This window comes from Hippocampus zosterae, chromosome 10 (assembly GCF_025434085.1).
Source record: "Hippocampus zosterae strain Florida chromosome 10, ASM2543408v3, whole genome shotgun sequence".
In the NCBI taxonomy this organism is placed as follows: Eukaryota; Metazoa; Chordata; class Actinopteri; order Syngnathiformes; family Syngnathidae; genus Hippocampus; species Hippocampus zosterae.
In genome coordinates this window covers 15,704,733-15,725,580 of record NC_067460.1, presented here as the reverse complement: position 1 = coordinate 15,725,580, position 20,848 = coordinate 15,704,733, and the positions used below count along the sequence as shown (strand labels likewise).

Sequence of the window (20,848 nt, the reverse complement as noted above, 5' to 3'; positions counted from 1 at the left end):
AAAAAATTGCACACATACAATGACAGTGTATTTGCCATATGACCAAATGGAAGTCAACAATGCAGGACAAAGAAAATCTTTGACACAGTCCTTGTAAAACGCAATTCTTTAATGGCACACTAGCTAACTGCTTCATTTCATCCTCATATCGCATATCCATGTTCTATAAAAAGCTCTTTCACTAGGAAAAATACATTTTACAATTTGAGCTACACTGGATGGATTAGAATTATGATACAGACGTACAGTATACTGTTGTGTGTCAAATGTTTCTGGCTTAGTTTTATTTTATTTTAAAGTTGCATGGTGGGCTTTATCAAATGTGCTCACAATACGTTGCCCACCCCTGACCTACACACACATAGTAAAGGCAGAAATATTAAGGCAGATGCTCACGGGAAAAGGGTCATCAGGCCAAATGTTTGTCTGTTTTGGTCCCACACGTTTACCAAGTTCTCTTTGAAGAATACAGTACATTCTTAGTGAGCACAGATTTGAGTTGATTCACCGTTTAGACAGGAAGTGAATGTGAGCGTGTTAAAAATGGCCATATGGTGGCAGTATAGGTACTTCTAAGGTCACATTGCAGTTAATGAGCGTGTGAGTGCCAAAGTTCATTGCCAACAGTCCTTCTGAATAGAGACTCTTTTCACCCACAGAAACATTACACACACCCTTCTGTTGGACAACCTTTCGTTTGACTTTGGCACATTTTGCCACACACTTAGAATCAGGCGAAGGCATGAATTCCATGATGATGGGTTCAAGTGGTCAACCGAAGACTGTCCTATTAAAAGATTGGAAACACAAAAGATGCACAAACGGAAGCGTTCCAGGATGAGTTTGAATACTTGTTGTTTAAGGATCTTGGGTTGATTAAGACCTTGCTTTGAGGCAGAAGAGGAGGGAAAATGACATCATTGAGATAAAAAAAAGAAAAAAAAGCAGTCCAGGAATGTCCATATGCGAGCAAAATAAATAATCCAGCATTGGGAAGTGGTCCCCCCACCCCTCCCAAAAAACGCATCGACATAGCATCACAAATTATAGATAAATTAACGGTTACGAACATAACAAACATTAACTTATTCCAACAAACCTTGATCGTTTGTCATGTGTGTGATTAACCCCACCCCCTCCCCTCCCACCCACCCCAAACATCCACTCCAAAACCACAGTTTGGGAAACCCTGACCATGACTGCTGAGAAGTGTTTTTTTTTTTTCACAGACTTCGATGAAGGCACATCACCATCCAAATGTTCCTTCGGTTCTGTTCTTTTTTGGCTGGTTTGTCATCCATGGCGACAATAGTCTCCCCTCAAGATTGAAGGCAAAAATGACTAGCGCTGAGTGATTTTTTTTCCACCCTCCTCCTTCCAAAAAAAAAGGCCTCTTCCCAGCATGAACATCTGGAACTCTCCACAGCTCCAACTGATCCAGTTTCACTCATTATCATATAAAATGCGGCCCAGGGTTGCTGTGAATAGACATATCTAACTAGGTCTCCTCATCCCAGAGGCATAGCTGTTTTTGCGAGACGTAGTACGTAAAGTGGTAGCCCTTGCTGCAGCTCTTGATGCCACACTTGTAGGTGGAGCCCTTGCCCATGGTGTCGCGGCTCCGGCAGTACTTGAGCAGGCACGGGTACCATTCTAGGCGCAGGCCGTACGAGCACAAGCACGGCTGCCACAGGTCTTTGGTGGCGTGACATGTCTGGAATTGGGGCACCTCGGACGTATGGGGCAGCGCCTCAAACATGGAGCCATCCACACCTGCAAACAATGAATTACAAGTTAGGGCAAATTACCATTTAAGTGGGTTACCGAAAACAGAGTCTTTAAAACTGGAAAGTCATTCATGGCAAATTATTTTTTTTAAAGAATGTTTTCCTGCAGTAAATGTATGTCGATTTACCGATAATTTCGATGGAAATCGTCAACACTTTAACCTCTGGAAATGCTACCACGATTGAAAGTCAACACTGTAATGCAGAGGTTTCCCCAATATGTTGATCGCATCACACGATCCGCATCACGGGAAGTTATTCGCAGTCAGCAGTCTGAAATTGCAGCTTGCGATCAGAGCTCTTGTGATATATCTTTTATGATTATTCTGATTCAAAGTTCGTTCATGTACAATTCACCAATGGCACTGGCAAAAAATATGAATCCGAAGCACCGGGAGAAGCATTTTAAAACGGTACATACGATAATTTCTGCACTTAACACGCTGTGAAAGAGCATCCCGTGCCTCCGCGTCAGGTCTCTACTCAGGTAGGCAGTGTTTTCCTTTTCAACAACTCACAAACTCTTGTGTAAACTATATTTTTCCATTTCCTTCACGTTTGGGGCCATTATGGCTGTTGCTCATCATCGCGTGCGTATGCGTGCACCTGTGGTAACGGCTTGATCGCGGGAGGTTGGTTGCTTGAAAAAAAATCTTCGGTCAAAAAAAAGGTTGGGCATCCCTGCTGTCAATGTGTCTAATTGAAATGACATTTAGAAAGGTAATTCTTTTCTTTCTAAATCATATTGTGTCAAACTGAGTGCAGTCATGTACTAATTGCATGATGTATTTTATTAAGCGTGGTTGATTTCGGTCTTGAGCAGAAAAATGTTTGGGCAAGCCGAAAAGTAGCTACAACAAAGACGGGGGTTTGGGGGAAGCTTTATCATGCAAAGAAGATGCATCTGTGATGGCCTCTACAGATAAGGGTGGATAACCATGACCATCTGCAATAGTCTCCTCATTATCATGCGGCTGTAAAGGGACAACAATGCTGCTTTCATGCGCATTTTCTCCTCACCCTGATGCCATTCGGATTTTACTGTGCCGATACGGAGGCAAGCATCTACATGCAAACGCTTTCATGTGGTCTTTACATGTTTGTAAATTAGGGCCGAGCGATTTTGAAAAAGAATCTAATGGTGATTCCCTCCCCCCTTTCAATAGAGGTCCTCTTGATGTTTTTTTTCCATCAACACAGGCAATAAATTAATATGTATGACAATGTTTTGGTCTTATATGTTGGCTTATGCTAAAAAGAAGGCAAACAAACCACAAATTGATGCGAAAGACTTATTTTTCAACGTGAATGTTCGTTAACTTACTAAACACTGACTTTTAGTCTTAAGCATTCATGACGACAACTTTACCAAAACTCATGGGTTGTGAACATAAGTCAGTCATAAGTGCAGAGCGCAATCAGTCCACGTTTTAAGCAATCAACTCTTATTTCCAAATAGCAGACTTGGGATTTGAAAATTGCATCCTGCCACGCTGCGATGTCCATTTTAACTCGTCGAATTGTTCAGCCCCTTCGAACGGTAAATAATAAGCACGTTCTCCCTCCGACGGGAAACAAGGACGCTTATTAGGAATGTAAACATACTCAAATACAACACACCGCTTTATCAGTGAAAGCACCATCAACAAGTAGATAAGTCGAGGAGTCATGTCATGTCAGAGTTAAGAGGAGAGAAGAGCCTCGGCGATAAGAAGTGGAGATGATAGTGTTTGGAGATGATAGTGTTGTGATCATTTAAAAAAAAAGTGCGAGAACAGAATCTAATGGAGACATCCCATGGATAACGGGAAAGTCGCAAAGGTAAACAAAAGAAACGCAACGTCTGACCTTTGTCCAGCCAGTGCTTGACGTCGGCCTCGGTGGTGTAGATGGCCTCGCGGGCCTCTTTGCACATGTTGTGGATGTGGCTGCTCAGCTGCCAGGCCCGGCTCCCATTGACAGATGCGCTCATGGTCAGCTGCTCCAGGCCGCGACGCTCCTCTGCCAAGCGAATGGCATGCGGGTTTTTCTAAGATAATATGTATGCGCGCACGCAAGCACGCACACACAATAAATCAGCATCCAAAATGTATGTAGCCGCCTTTTATTTTGGTGCCACGTGGTACCTGTCTGAGGCGGGCCATGGACTCGCTGGGGATGATCTCATTGCGGCCGAGACGGGAGATGAAGCACAGCGCCTGGTATTGGTTCTCTCCTCTTTCTAGCTCGCCCAGGATTAGCGATCGGAATATCTTCAATTCCTGCCAAGAGAATCCAGGGATGACCAATGTGGACTTTCCATTTTGAATTGTGGGTTTCAACAGAGTTTCACAACCACGTGACTCGGTAAACTGCAGTAATATTAGTATTTTTCACAAAGGATAAAGAATATACGCCTGTGAGCACGGCCATAATTGTCTGTCCGTGAGTTACTTCACTATTTGTATTCAATTATCCCTTGCTGAAAGTTCTGAAACCTTCATTTTGGAGGATTGATTAAATACACCATGTGTAACACTTTTAGTTTCATGTGAACATTTAAACTGGAAATGGCAATATGCAAGCAGGCCCCCTTTTTCGAAGAAATACATCTCACTAGCTACTGTTTGTTGTTGGCGTTCTTTGCCAGCATTGAGCGCTCGCAACGCAAGAGAAAAAAAATTACTGTATATACGCATCATCCTCATGGTCCTCCTCTGCGAACCAGGAAGTAGATGTAGGGATGAAAAAAAGCGATAAACGCATAGGAATTGTCCAAATCAAGTCTGAATGTCTTTGCTTCTGTAAATACTAAAAATATGCAAGCCTGGACATGGGGATAGTGGAGAATCCACGGGGGGAGTAACCTTGTTGCCATTGGCACGTACGTGAAAGATTTGGCGCCAAAGCCAAGGCCATAAAGAGTTCTGTGAGAGTGCATGCAAAAGCTGATGGGAAGCTCCAGCTAGGACAGGGACCTGTCCTCCCATTCATCAGACACCCCCCCCCCCCCCTCCGTTTCCCTTCTCCCCCTCTCCCCGCCAGACAGACAAACTGTCCCGAAACACTCCTCCTCCGCTTTTCACACACGTATATGAAGCAAACAGGCTGCAGAGGAGGAGCTTTTAGCTTGCAAAAGCAGGAGGGACAAATAAACATCCCCCTGATAACCCTAATGAGCCGCACTCCCACTTCCTGCATGCATAACAAGAATGCTAAGCCCCCCCAGAAGCGTTTTTACGACTCTGCTTTGCATTTTCCTCATTCAGCGAAGCATTTTTGGGGTCTAAAAGGTACACGATAAAAGCAAACATCGTCATGTGGCACTATTTGACCTTTTAGAAGCAGATTGCTGAGCAAATATTGATTTAGGGGCTTCATGCGACATTAACTTCAGACATCTTTGTGACAAAAAGGCAAGGAAAATGCAGGAAGTTAAAATGCAATGCTCGTTTAGCTTCGTCTACGTGTGTGTGCAAGGGATACAAAAATCGACATCTAATTTCCATGCAACGAGCAAGAACTGTTTCAATGTCAGTGGAAATGTAAATTAAAAAAAAAAAATATGGATAGAGGCATTTTATTTTCCCCTTAAACTGCTCGAGTCAAAATGAAAACATTCTGCTCCACACAATCACAATAGAAATGTCCTATTGGGGGGGGAATAAATAAAAAAGTGCAAAGTGGAGTCTGTTAAACGCTTTCATTTTTATGACACTCTCTTTGATTAAGAAAGTACTCTGGCTAACTCGCATACAAAAAAAAAAAAATCTGTATTGAATGATTAAAAAAAGGTGTCCTGTGATTGACTGGCGACCAGTTCAGGATGTAGTCCGCCTTTCGCCCAAAGTTCGCCGGGCTAGCGTACTAAGAGCAGAGGATTTAAAAACATATGACAGGCTCAAATAGGATGCCAAAAAGACAGATAGACATCTATGACAGACAGACATTTAACACACCATTTCCCTTCTAATTCAGGAGGACGACAGTTTCAGGACCTCCCATATTGTACACGCATGCGGCTACACTAAGAGTTTGTGTGTGCATGGCCGAGAAAGAAAAAAGAAAAGGGCAGGCATTCATGTCAGCCACATGGATGTGCCTCAGGCCTCTCTGGTTAATTACAGAGGAAAGAGTAGCTGTACCAACTGTGTGTGGTTGTAACGTTGCTGCAGTGAAGTGACTACAGTTTGCACACAATCTCCCGTGTCACAATGAGTCCACATGAATGATTGTCTACTTTCATGGTCCGCGATTTGGATTTTGGCCAAAGGGCTTAAGAATAGGCTGCTGTTAGGCAACTTTTTCGAATGACACTCACAATGGAGACATTCAAAATGAGCAGTTTAAACTTTTCCGACTGGGATTAATGACGCTACATGAAACAGCAAAACAATGTATCACAAAATCGAATGGCTCAAGAGATCTTGTAGGCGATTTGAATTATTTGCAACATTGTCGTCAATTGTATTTTTTTTTTTTTGACAAGGTGGAACGAATGGACTGTCTCCATGTCGTTCGTCTGTTATGTTTCAGCAATTTCGAGATGCCAATTTGCTTCTAGAGCACGGACAATTTTCCCACAAGCATGGTGCAGACCCCTCATTCTGACATCACTCCCTCACTGCATATAAAAGTTTAAATGGAGTGTTTTGCCTGAAGGGGAGTCAGTCTCTTAAAAAAAAAAGGAGAAAAAAAGGAAAATAGTAATTATGTCTTTCAATCTTAGTGGTTTAGTACACGTTATGATAATAATCAGTTTGGCTTTTGCAAGCAAACGTGCTTCGAAAGATGACATCATCTTGTTCCTAAATAGCAAGACACTAGCGGCCAGCTTCAGCTGTTTGCTTGGAAGAGATGGGAGTACGCTGGCCAAAACCAGCGCTGCCACTAAATTATTCACAGATAATATCATGGAAGAAGTAGGATGAGAATGAGATGTGCAGTGCAACCGTGAACGGGAGAATACGCCACCAATACATTCATGTAAACTATGGCGGGAACAACATTAAAAGGTGCCGAATCTAGTTGTAAATGATTATCGAAAGTTACGACCAGTAAAATTGATGTTCAGCTTCAAATAATATGACCTGTACTGCGATATGTCTCTTCAGATTTGCCATTGCTGTGCTGCCGTTAGCCCGTGTATAGGTGTCGTTTGTGTAAACGCAACATGGAAATGACTTATTGGTACAGCAATTCTTGAGTGGCATGTGTCACTTTAAATGTTTTGACAATTACAAGCGCAAAGAAACAGAATGAAAATAGTTCAACAAGTATTCATTCATTCATTCATCTTCCGAGCCGCTTGATCCTCACTAGGGTCGCGGGGGGTGCTGGAGCCTATCCCAGCTGTCTCCGGGCAGTAGGCGAGGGACACCCTGAATCGGTTGCCAGCCAATCGCAGGGCACACAGAGACGAACAACCATTCGCACTCACACTCACACCTAGGGACAATTTAGAGTGTTCAATCAGCCTGCCACACGTTTTTGGAATGTGGGAGGAAACCGGAGCACCCGGAGAAAACCCACGCAGGCCCGGGGAGAACATGCAAACTCCACACATGGAGGCCGGAGCTGGAATCGAACACGGTACCTCTGCACTGTGAAGCCGACGTGCTAACCACTGGACGACTGGGCCGCCAGTTCAACAAGTATGCGAGACAAATTATTTTACGCATATGATTGATGCCTTCGCCCACCCAAATATCTCGCTTCTTGATCTCATCAACAGGTATGAATGTTATAGATTCACCTGTCACCGATGTGAGAAAGATAAAAAAAGAAAAAAAGAAGAGGAATGAATGGTGTAGCCTTGGGCTTTTCCCCAGCAGAGCGCTACAAATGTCAGCACAGCTATAAATATTTGACACAATGAGAGATTCCTCAGAGTTGCTTCCTCACACCCAAGACTTTGTAGTCAAACCATCGCTGGACCGCAGCCAAACACAGGCGGGCATTCATGCAACCGCACTAGTGGGTCACACTCAGACCTTTAAAACAGGAGAGAGCCGGCCGGGTGCTGCTCTCATTGCCGGTTACCTTTGGTGGGCAAGATTATTTAAGAGGTGCACAAAAAGCCTATTCAGAGCCTCAAAGGGTGCCATTTACAGGGAATATTCTCAGCCACTGTAATCGTAACCCAGCACGGCCTACTCTTGTCAAAACGAATAATTCAATGCAACATTAATGTTTGAGCGCTCTATCAATGTTTTAGTTCAGCCTTTTAGCAAGGACGGTCATTGAAAATACAAACGTACACGCATTAAATCAAAACATTGGGCCGGGAGCTGAGCAAAGCACCATCAAGTTCTCCGATGCTCAGAGTTTAGATCATGATAAGGCTGATGGATGGTCTCTTGGGAGTCCTGATGCCTCAATCTGGGTAATGGGGCAGCTTTGTAGCTAATTGACCATGCCCGGAATGTTTATTTGAATCATGTGGTCAATAAGCGACATTAAAAAACAACAACAACAATACTCCGATGCTCTACATCTGGCATTGAGTAGGAGTACAGACCTTCCGCCAAGGCCAACCAATTCAAAAACATTATCTGTCTGACTCAATGTGACTGCTCCACTCCAGTCCAGAGTGTCCATCTTTTGGATGTGTTCGTGTGAATGCCTCACTTAAATCCAAAGCAAGCGGACGGCCGGAAAGAAGTTCAAATTCTCAATTTCATCCAAATCTGCAGTGCCACTCGTCAGCAAAGATTCCGATCTGTCAAGTTTTTTGCGACAGCCTTTTGCGCGACCTGCTGTATGGCTCTGTAATCACGGGTGACAAAAGTAGGTCGTGCCAGGTACTATTTCTGACACCTGGTTTGCCAGGGTTCCAAGCGGAGACCAAAAGGTGACGGAAAGCCATGCAAGTCATTCATTCAAAAACAAAAACAAAGACACAGCTTGTCTCATTTCTGTGCCAGAACACTTCAGTATCAACTTTTGCATCAGATCGCCGTTTCCTTGTCGACCTTAGTGACCCTTGAATCAAATGTGCCTTCTTACAATGGTGACCGGCCACATTGTAAGAAGCAAATGCGGGAGATCCTTATTCTCTCGTTCAATGCGGTCTTTGAAATTTTTTACCATACTGGAAAACTGACTGATATGTCTCATTAGGTGGCGGGGAAAACAGAACTCCAACAATGCTTGAAACATGATTTGAAAACTACAAACTAAGCAATTGAAAGCTTCAGGAACACAACGCCTTCCAGTTGCCCCCTTCGGGCTTCTGTTTGTAGAAAGCCGACACGATCAAATGTTTATCCAAGACCCCCGTGTGCCAACTAAATGTCTCAGTTTGCCCTTTTAAAACAACACTCGGCTTTGAGATGTTTGGTGATCGGGGGTGGAGGGGGGGGTTGCTTTGGTTGCCAACAAGGGCGGTCCCAAACGAGAACTCAGGTGCAAGGCAGGGATTAAAGATTGTGTCGGGAAACAAAAGGAGGTGGTCTGGGACACAAAAGAGGTGGAGTTGGGGGGGGGGGGGGTCACTCCGTGCTAAGAAATGCTTGACTTGAAGCTAATTACACAGGCTCTGACGGCAGGAATGCGCAGTCACATTTGGGCTGGGTCACACCTGGCTGTCCAAAGAGCAAAGCAGTTGGAAAACACTGGAAGTGGATGAGACTTTAAAAAAAAAAAACGGAACAAGAGAGGCGCTCTCCCCTATGGGTTTCTGTTCTGTCAACAATGGGAAGTAACCTTTATTTATAAAAAAATAACATAAAAAAATCTTGTCACACAGAATGCAATTGTCTCACGAGCGGATTGGTTGGTGGGAAAACTTTGCATTCAGGAAATGAGACAGCTCATAGGAAAGGAAATGAAGTAGCTAGATAAGGATTAAACAAGGGAGATGGCTGTTGTGCCATACAGCCTCTGACTTGCGGCCTGCTGCTTTCATATCCTGTTGCAACACACTTGAATAGATAAGCGTTACAACAATGAGAGCCTGTTTTATTGTACGACGCATTTCCTAAATGGATTCCAAATGTCTTTCACTGACTTACATTTATGCCTTTCTGGCCTTATTAAATGATGTACCCCCCCACCCCCCCACATGCTGCTCAGGCAGGTTACACACAAATAAGACCAACGCCTAAATAAGGCAAATCTCAGCATTGCACAGAGACGATTGGTATAGGTTTTTGTTGTTGCCAACTGATTATAACGCATGTTGGGAGCCACATTGTGGTCAACGGGGGATCTGAAACAGGTACACCAAAATTGATCTTTCTCCAAAGCTTTTATCTCCTTTATCCACAGCATTACAGAAGAACATCTGGTCAGCCAGTGGGAGGAGGATGAAGGATAAAGACATCACTCGGGACCGTTGGGGGGTGGGGGTTGGGGGGGGGGGCTGCCCAAAGGATGTCTTTTTCACCACTTTTTTCTTTTTAGTCACCAGGCATGACCAGCTAAGTGAAAGGAGGATGGGAGCTGGTTGAAGCGGTTTGATTTATGTTTTCATATTAAATTGAGATATGGCTCAGAATTTTTCAAGGTCCCTGAGGAACCATTACAATGACTCAATTGATTCCAGGTCCTTTTGACATGGATTTTAAAAGATGAATGCAAAATATTGTTCTACATAAAGAATTATAACGCAGCAGTGAAACTTTAAGATAAAAAAAACAACATTATTTTTCTCACAATAGAGAAATTCGCAATTTCAGCAGCAACATTTGAAAGGAAGAATGTAGAAAAACAAAAAAAGTTTTTGCATGCACAAAATAAATTAAAAAATGAACTGTACTCCGTACAAAATGAAATATAAAATCTAAGCGAATATGCATCTGCAAAAGTGGCTGTGCTATTTCAAATTTAAAGGTCAAACACAATTCAATATACATGTGGAAATAATCAATTCCAGGTCTCAAAGTTAATGAACTGTACATGCAAATTTCTGTCAAATTGAACTTTCATACATGTATAAGCAGATTAGAAAATGGATGGATGGATATATTTTTTCCACCATTAACGATCAGGCAAATGTAAAAAGCCTGTCAGCTTGCGAACAACGAGCAATCGACTCCGGGGCCTGCACTTGTTTCATTTGGTCAGATTCTGACTTGATGGAATTTTGAAATGACAACGTAATAATTCGGGTTGAGCCTGGATTTGATCACATGAACGACGACTTCACACAATATAATGAGTCACTCGGGGCTTTAACAACAACATTGAGGTGAATTCACGCCATGGTAGTGATTGAATCAACACTTAACTTGCTCGTTAAAAAAAAAAAAAAAAAAGTCTGTTCAAGTGACAAAGTGCGATGGTGTTTCAACATTGAGTCAGAGCCACATTGTGGTGAAGTGACAGTCATGCATGGGAAAACGCTGAAGCTACATAGCTTGCAAGCACCAGCATTTCTCACCAAGAGGGAAAAAATGAATGAAATAGACAAGAAAGTTACAGTGGAAAAAAGGAATACAATAAACGGGAGTCACAAGATGGCAAAACTCAAAGACCTAAAATGGGATTGTCATAGATATTCAGGGAGCCAATCGAATCCCTGCAGGTAGTAATTTCCCCAGACACATCGTGTGCTTTACCACGCATTATTCCCAATGTATTGTTGCAGCAAAATGAGCGTATCCATAACGCTTTGAACACAATCAGGATCGAAAAGACAGCTAACCGACGCTTGAGAAACAATTCATTTTTGTTGCTGTGATGAAATATGAATTCCTATTGTAAAACAGTCAACATCATCAGTGCCTTTACACATCTGTGCCAGTCTTGGTTGACTGCACCTTTTACTCAAATATGTGTAAATATTGCATGTGTTTGTTGAATCCGACATAAGGTTCTCTCAAAAACAACAATTTTAGAATATGAAGCGCTGCATTATCATGCCGCATCTTTCTTCTCTTGATTCTTCACTGAAGTTGCTGTCCCGCAGCGAGTCGCCCATTGGCTGGGTTTCCCTTCATCTGACAGTAGAACAGCTGCCTTAGTCGGAGCCGATCAGCACAGAGAAAGAGCGACGGGGCTTAAGAAATACCGTGCTTGCCAGACAACCTGCCGCCACAGCTCGTGGTGCGGCCGCCTCCCAAGTGGAGTTCATCATCACTTTTGCAGAGCATAATTTGCAGTTTACCGTTGTCTTCTGTGTTGACCTTATGGTATCTCCACACAGGTGACATGACATGGCTCCTACTTCACCTGCTCGGGGGTATACATGGGGCTGGTAAAGTGTTATAGTATTGGAGAATTTTTGCGACAGCGAGTACAGACATGTAGTATTGGTACAATAGAGGTATCAGTGCATCACTTTCTCGAAAATTGCTTTATTTGAAAATGGTAATGGGAAGTAATTAGCACGTTTTGCTGCAACGTGCTAATGTAGGAAATTAACTAAATTTTTTAATTATTCATTGACCAGCTCAGAAGTGCCACCATGACCAGCTTGCTTATTTGAAAACGAATGCTTATGCTGTTCTAGAACGGCATGGATCATTGACATCTGAACGTGTGCGAATGTCATGTGACCAGTGGCTAAACCCCTGGCCTAAGAGTCTTTTGTATTGCTAACAAAAGACAAAAGCCATTTTCCAAAAGGCTGCCATTTCCACTAAGGTCAACAAACAGGCGCTATAGGAAAATAAAAGTTAAAACAAAAAAATATATATATCAAAAGTCACCAGTTTCAATTTTTAGGGAGCTCACTTTGTAACCACTCAACTGTATTAGGAGTTAAAATGGCGAAATCAGCCTCTGCTGAACAGTAAACATCTGGTATAAAGTTATGAGGGAGTTTAGCGTAAACAGAGGGTGATTAAGTGCTGCGGCCAGAGATCTTATCAGCAATCTTCCAAAAGTTTACCCAATGCTCAACGGCAACACCAATTCCACATGTGTGCATGCCTTTGCAGTGGAAAAGCCCCTAAAAGCTGCATTAGGGTGGCCAATCAGTTGCAATATTTAACTTCACCTATGATAGAAAATTGCTGTGGTCTAAGGCCCAGCTTGAAGCAACCTGTGAAGTTTGGCTCAGTTCGGTGCAGTAACTAACCTCAAACAAATGTGAAACGGCACTTCAGACTATTATATACCAGCATTAAAAAACAGTTCATTTTCCATAATGACTTTGTTGACATGCAATCAATATTTGGGTTGACGCCGAAATTCAGATTTCGGAAACATTCTGAATAACCCGTTTACATGACAGTTACTCCTCCAACTCTTTGACACAAATAAACGTAATTTCCGCTTGTTACTTTCTACCATCAATAAAATACATTACATTCATGTAGGTAAATGCTGATTGGAAATTTCGCAATTTCTTTCCCCTTTTTCTTTCTACGCTGGCTATATGAAGTGCCAAATAAGTGTATGTATATCTGTATGTACATCTAATACTTATGCATGATTGGAATAGAAATAAAAAGTACACGTACACGTTTTTTGTGTGTGTTCGTGTTTACATCCGAGATAAAATTTGGTACAGTGAAAAGTCCCCTGTTGTGAAACACTTCTTGCGGCAAACATGATTTCGTTGTAGAGGAGTTTCACTGTAGTAAGTAGTATGTCACGCATAGAATTACTTTCTGGACTACAAAGACCAAAATTCCTTGCGGATAGAGAAAGAGCATGCGCAGAACACGAGACAATTCCTCGCTCGAAGGAAGTCACCTGACCGAGTTCACATGAACCATAATTCAGGTTAGAAAAAGGGGTAAACCAATTTATTATCTTATTCGGGTTAAAAAAAATTCCACACTGTTACATTGCCTTTGAAAATCCGAATGTAAATGTAGTATCCACTTTAGAGATTGTTAAAAAAAAAAAAAAAGTCTAATAAGGTCAGTACAAATGAAACTGTTGACTGGCAATACAATAGCCTACAAAACTAGCAAGTGAGATCAGCGTTTATTGCTTCAAATTGCACCCTGGTGAATAAAACGCATGTGGCGCACGGTGGAAACGTGGCTTTGTAGCGTTTTTTTTCCGAGCAACACCCATATCGTGTTTCAGAAATGTCGCCAAAGAGGAAACTATTCAGTCCAATCAAAATTAACTTCATCCTGATAACAAGGTGAAAAAGCTGGCTTTTTAACTCCCCGCTTGAAATGCAACTTGCATATTGTCGCCCAAAGTGTTGTGCGTAATGCGCCAAGTGTTTAATATCACTGCTAAAACACTTTTCTTCCCACGCGCTACGAAGATTCATGGCAGCTGGAAGTGACAGTTCATCCAACTTTCCGTAAATCTTGGAGATAGTGCAAGCAGAGCTGAATAAAAAACATATGGAGGGGAACGAGAACAGGAAGATGTGAGTTTAAAAAAATGGAAGGGGGGGGGTGGGCTGACCTTGGACTGGAGCAGATAAAACAGCAGAATACTACAGTCATCTAAGAGGGTCTATTTAAAATAAACAAAACCAGACGTGCGTGTGTGTAGGGGTGGGGGCGCAAGAAAAAGGGGTCCCCCAGCCTGCACACCCCGACGATGCCTCTCAGCTCAAAAGTTCAGACGATGTCCCTTTATTGTGGAGAATAGAAAGAGGGAATGGGAGGGGGGCACCAATTATTGGGGCGATGGCCTCCTCTCCCGCACTCCTAAACTGCAAATTAGCCGTTTTGGTTAGCAAAGCAGACGCACTGGATCAAAAAGGTCAGACATGCCCACTTAATCCTGGTAAATTCTCCCTTTTCACATCTCACCAGGCTTGTCAGCTTCTGTGGGGCGGCAACCAATCACATGCACCGCACACCCATAACCACACACTCCCTGCATGCTCTGGACTTGTAGCTTCCCCAATTGACATGTCTCCCAGCGGTCATTTTCCACAGTAAAACACAGAGTCATCTTTCCAAATTTGATCGCTGCTCAGGGAAAGGGACACTGGATCGACTCGTGTACTTTGAGAAAAATGCCAAATATGGTCTCCGATCACAAGCGCTGGGCTTGGATCTGGGTTTAGGAATATTCAAGGGAGTGAGAGCTGTAAGGAGGGGGTCTGGGTGGCGGGGGTATCCCAAATCTAAGTAGGAGCAGCTGTCTTTTACTTCTCTCAGGGAAGAAGATGAACGAAACTCAGTTATGCTTAACTTCAGGGGGTTGGGGCTTTTAGGGCGTATTTTTGCCACATTGTAGCCTAAGGATAAGCAATCAACTTCTCAGAAGAGGCCATTGTGGTCTAACCCCAAGATGAATGTCACAGGCTGTAGTTGCCGCACAGAAAAAAAAAGTTAAGTATTATACCCTTGGCCTACTACCCTAAAAATGTTCCTACCTTTGTACCAGTCACGTTTACAGATTGGGAACATATTATACATACAGTATGTAGCATTTGGACTCTGGAAAAAAGTTACAGTTTGAGTGACACTGGAGTTCAGCAATCAGCACTATGGAGTACAATCATGTAACTTCTATTTTGAGGAAGAAGAATAGGCAATTACTTCTTAGATTGGTGGTCAGCTGAACATCTGAAGCCATTGTGGAGTCTTCATTAACAAAGGAGTCAGGAGTTAATGAGGAGTCTGTAATGTGCGTCTATTGGTCGGCTGGTCATTGGGGTGGTATCCTGCCTTGGGCATTTTTACAGCCCTGGAAACATTCTGCTGCAGTAGTCCAATGATTACATAGGGAAACCAATGAACTTCAATTGTAATGTTTTGGTACTGGGAAATGGTGTAAAGAGGAGTTAGCAAGTGCAATCAGGAGATCGCGGTTTGAATCTCCGCTGGAACGTTTCTATCCGGACTTGAAATGTTCTTACGGTGCTTGTGTGGATTTTCTCTGGGTACGCCGGCTCTATTCCTCTTCCCCAAAAGGCGCTTCTTCAGGTCAAATGAAGATTTGAAATTGACCATAGGTGTGAATGTGAATAGTTGTTTGTCTCTGCGATTACCACCAGTCCAGACTCTAACCCGCCCCTGGCCCAAAATCAGCTGGGATAGACTCGAGTCAAATGAGAATAAGTGCTCCAGAAAATGAATGGGCGTTTGGTGTTGTGGGTCTAAAGTCTGGATAAATATACAATGGTTTGTCTCCTGGGTGGTACTCTTCAACTGACTTGTAACTATTTCTGACGATCTTGTAGTCGGCAGATTTTAATAAGACTGACCACTGTCAATCCACCATTTCAGACAGTCTTAATGCAAACGATCACAGTTTCATTTGGTGTTCCTGGTTTCCAGTCTGGCGAAATATACAATGCACAACCCCAGGGTGGTGCACTGAGCCTTCTATTTTTTGATGGTCTTGAGGTTGGCAGGCTTTAATATGAGCTGTAATATGAAGGGCCGGCATGGCTGAGTGATGGTGATCGACTCCCAAACCAGAGGTTGGGAGGTGCGATCCCATTGTGACCAAATCGACGTGTCATTATGCAAGATACTGGAACCATCAGTTTGTTTTGAGGGGTTTGTGGTCTAAGACATGAGTAAACAATACTGATTCAATTGTACCTTTAAGGACAGAAATTGATTACTGCTGCATTTCCATTTCTAAATCAGCTGCAAGGTTGACAATCACTTTGATCATGAAGACTGCAGTTGATCCCAATGTTGGAAAAATGTAAAATATTCGATGAAACATGCATGTTTTTCTAATGTGGGAAGAAGCCCGGAGAAAACCTGTGCAAATATTGGTAGAATGTGCAAACTCTAAAAAGGAAAGCCAGAGCGCAAACCTCAAACCTGTAAGGCAGACGTGCTAAAAACCACTCGTTCACCGTGCCGCCCTTTGCCCCACGAATAGAGGCAAATCTCTCTTTGCCCAATTCACTGATTCCCAGCCGGTGTGTCATGAGAGACCCACAGGTGTGCAGCAGGAAATTAGACAATTTCGCTAAATTGGTCTACAAACTATTGGTTACATCTAATGCATCTATGTTCATCGAGCTATGCCAGTTAACATACACTATTGACAGCCACAGCAAATCCTCTTTCACTCAAAAGGATGACAGAAAGGGGTGGGAGTTGGCAAACGGCACTCCTGTGCTGGGGTGATAGCAACGCACCCAAAAATGTTTTTAAAATGTAATGTAAAATGGTTTTCTGTTGCATCATACATGACATATCAATCAGTGGCATTTATATGTGAAATATGTGCCACTCCGGCCCGGTAGTCCAGTGGTTAGCACGTCGGCTTCACAGTGCAGAGGTACCGGGTTCGATTCCAGCTCCGGCCTCCCTGTGTGGAGTTTGCATGTTCTCCCCGGGCCTGCGTGGGTTTTCTCCGGGTGCTCCAGTTTCCTCCCACATTCCAAAAATATGCATGGCAGGCTGATTGAACGCTCTAAATTGTCCCTAGGTGTGAGTGTGAGCGTGGATGGTTGTTTGTCTATGTGTGCCCTGCGATTGGCTGGCAACCGATTCAGGGTGTCCCCCGCCTACTGCCCGGAGACGGCTGGGATGGGCTCCAGCACCCCCCGCGACCCTAGTGAGGATCAAGCGGTACGGAAGATGAATGAATGAATGAATATGTGCCACTCTCGAAAGGAGAGGTACCTATTCAAAGCTCAAGTTAATACAAATTGACATGTCGACTGGGGAAGATTAACTTGCCTCAGCATCATAGGCATCAAACACACAGTCAGGGACCAGATACCCGACATCATGGATGATAAAGCCAGACCAGAGTGCATCTTTTAGAATGCATGCGAGGAAGAAACTAAGTCAATTTTTTTTTGTTTTTCATGGAAAGGTCCCATGGCATGAAAGTTTCCACTGTCAATATATCGTAAGCTACTGGGATATAACCTGTTGTTAATTGTTTGCTAAGCTGGGGTTGTGTAATGGGTGTATTTAGTTGTTCGGTACGAGTACTTTTTGAGGTCGAAATGACATTAAAACTTTTTAGATGAGCCGGATACAAGCGGCTGAAATGAGTTTTCTCCGCAGGGTGTCCGGGCTCTCCCTTAGAGATAAGGTGAGAAGCTCAGTCATCCGGGAGGGGCTCAGAGTCGAGCCGCTTCTCCTCCACATCGAGAGGAGCCAGATGAGGTGGCTTGGGCATCTGATTCGGATGCCTCCTGAGCGCCTCCCCGGTGAGGTGTTCCGGTCATGTCCCACCGGGAGGAGACCCCGAGGAAGACCCAGGACACGCTGGAGAGACTATGTCACCCAGCTTGCCTGGGAACGACTCGGGATCCCCCGGGGAGAGCTGGAAGAAGTAGCTAGGGAGAGGGAAGTCTGGGCTTCCCTGCTAAAGCTGTTGCCCCCGCGACCCGGCCCCGGATAAGCGGTAGATGATGGATGGATGGATAGATGGATGAGCTCTTCCAATCAAAACTGCGGTGTGCCAGTATGTTCTCCGTTAAGTCAGTTTTGAGTTTTAACATATTTCCCAAGTTGTCATTCAATCTTTTACACACCAACCTTAAATTAGAAAGCCACCACGGACCAAACAGAAATGCTGCTGGCATAAAGCCACGGTCAAACTCTCTTTAGAGCAATTGAGGCAAAATTGAGCACACATTGGGAGTACAGTATGACCACTATCAGTGGCGGTCTTTGTGGCCGCACGGGGAGCAATTATGGGCATTTGTCATCTGTATGGGAAATTTTGTGCCCCCTTTGTGGAGTTGCCCTCTGTAATAGTATTTTATTTTTCAAATAAAACCCACTTTATCAACTCAACACTGGCATCAATGTTTCAAAAGAAAAGTCCCTCACAGAGCTTTTAGTCCAAGGGCAAATATTTGTTTGTTTGTTGAACATATAAAACACAACACAACACCAAATTGTCAAAAGTGAGGGGAAGCGTAGATTGGAAAAAGGAAAAGATCATCATCACAATTCTATGTTCAAAGGAGTAGGAAGAAGTAAGAAACTTATCTAGTCCTACCCCTTGTTAAGTAGCAAAATATGAGTTGATCCTTTTTCTATCCAAAAATAAAGGGGAAAAAAATCAACATATCATCAATGCTTTTTATCCTTTATGTGTACATACTCTTGCATATTTTTATATCAATTTTCTCATATTCCCAATAAATACTTCCTTTCAAGAATACATTTAATTAGTTGAAATCAGTTCATCTCACCTGTTTGAAGTCGACCATAAAGGTAATGAGGGTGCCGTCTCCTTGCTTGAACTCCACCGATATGGAGTCTTTCTCGCTATCCGCTTCCAGGACCTCTTCGGTCACCAGCCCGTCGGTGAGCCGGACCCGAACCCTCAGCTCGGAGCCAAGTCCCAAGGCGCAAACGACAAGCAACGGGAACAGCAGCAGAACCTTATCAATCGCGCTCGCACACATCCCCGAACACGCAGAAGCGAACCCAAAGCGAGGAAGATTCGAGGCGCAATACAAATGTGCGCGTTCATATCTAAAATCTGCTCCTCACATAACGTTCGCGTTTGAAACGGCGCTCAATCACTGCAACTTCACTTGCGGCGACTTCCCCTTTTTATTCGTGTCCATTGAGAGGCTTTCGGGTTCCAAGATCATGGGTTCATCGGTCCAATGGTAGCACGTTATTGTTACGCTCACAGAAGTCAACTTTTCATCGCGTGAAATCCAGCAGCGTCGTCACTTCCGAGCTCCACACTGCAAACTTTTACCCCGTGTGTGAGTGTGGCGTTAGTAGTAAACTCTTAAAGCCACACACACACAAACGCGCGCACACACTTACCGCCCCTCCACGCACACGCACGCGCGCACGCACACACCAGTTTCTGTGCCCATCCCCCTAAAGAAGGAGGCCTCTCATGTGATCCTCCTTCTGCACTCTCAACTAATAATACCCCTCGACTGAACACTTTTTCTCCCTATTCTGTGTACAGGTACACGTATTTCTCAAACGTTTTATCAAGTACGACCCTAAAACAAATTCGACTACACTCTCCGAGTACCACCATAGTGACTCATATTAAAATACAACAACAGAAAGCCAAAATAACGTTTTATTCCCCCCAAAATATGAGACCTAATATCATAATTGTAAATAGTACTGCGATTTATCCATTTGTGTTCATATTGTATTTAATTGAAAGATGTTTGTTGTTTTTTTTTCTCTTTCTCCTTTCTTCTTTCTACCTACATTCTTGCTGCTGGAGGCTGTAAATTTCCCCAGTGTGGGACTTACTTATAATCCATCTCTCTAAATTCCAAATGATTATGTCATTAATAATTTTCTCGTGCTCTTTGAGCATGATATTTTAATCCATGATATAAAATACACCATAATGTGCTTACGTTTCATGTTGAGCCACTGGATTAGTTTCATTTTGAAATGAAATCCACGAGATAAAAATGGAGCCTTTTGTTAATTATTTAATAAGGTCATTGCGGTATAATTTGCCAAACTCGAGACAGAAACTACAAAAGTGAAAAAATAAAGGAATTGCAATCTGAATGTCGATCTGTGAGCCACACGGACGACATGAATACTTGACTGCAAAAAGCAGCATGTCATCAATTCCTGCACTTAACCATCTCAAGTCTTTATCTCTTCTGGGTGGGCCGAGACCCCAGGGCTGATGACCCCGAATATGCCAGCACTTGAGTGTGGCGCAGATTGCAAGGCATGGTTGCTTCAGTGAAGGAGAAAGCAAACAGAGAGAGGCCATCAGGCAGAGCAAACTAAAAAGAATTTAGTCAGGGTCAGAAACTAAAACGGGGGCCCAACAAGTTGAAGGATCGGAGCTTGCCAAAACAAAATCTCTTTTGTGACAACATTTAATAATCAAGAGGTGTTCATACAGCCTCCACACTTTTCAATGCTGACCACAACTTTTAGCCAGGCTTTTTTGGAGGCGAGTGAGTGTGTGTAAGAGAGAGAGTGTGTATCAATGCTACAGGATGAACCAACATTCACTTCTTTACTATCCCTATCACATACACTTCTTTTGCAACTTTAGAAACTCTGCTGTGTAATTCAGTTGTCAGGCTCCAGCATTCATCATTGAACGAGCTCAAGTATTTGCTGGCTGCGTCATTTCCAAATCCCGTACACACGTTCGCCCAAACTGCACTATTGGAGCCGCGTGAATGCCGCTTGCAATGACACATAACAAAGAAAGACGCAAGCCACAGTGTGCACATGATGTTCATTATTAACTCGCAATCATTTAATTCAAACAAACACACGCACACACACACACACACACACACACAC

General features: G+C 43.3%; 1 protein-coding gene across 1 annotated transcript; it reads right to left on the bottom strand.

Annotated features, from left to right (window-relative positions):
* Positions 1-88: 88 nt before the first annotated feature.
* oafa (OAF homolog a (Drosophila)) lies at positions 89-19,339 on the bottom strand. The gene is made up of 4 exons (XM_052077929.1): positions 18,772-19,339; positions 3,914-4,048; positions 3,636-3,816; positions 89-1,773 (listed from the first exon to the last, which is right to left on the bottom strand). Exons 1-4 carry the CDS (start codon positions 18,985-18,987, stop codon positions 1,499-1,501), a joined length of 807 nt encoding a protein of 268 aa, XP_051933889.1. The 5' UTR covers positions 18,988-19,339; the 3' UTR covers positions 89-1,498.
* Positions 19,340-20,848: the final 1,509 nt, after the last annotated feature.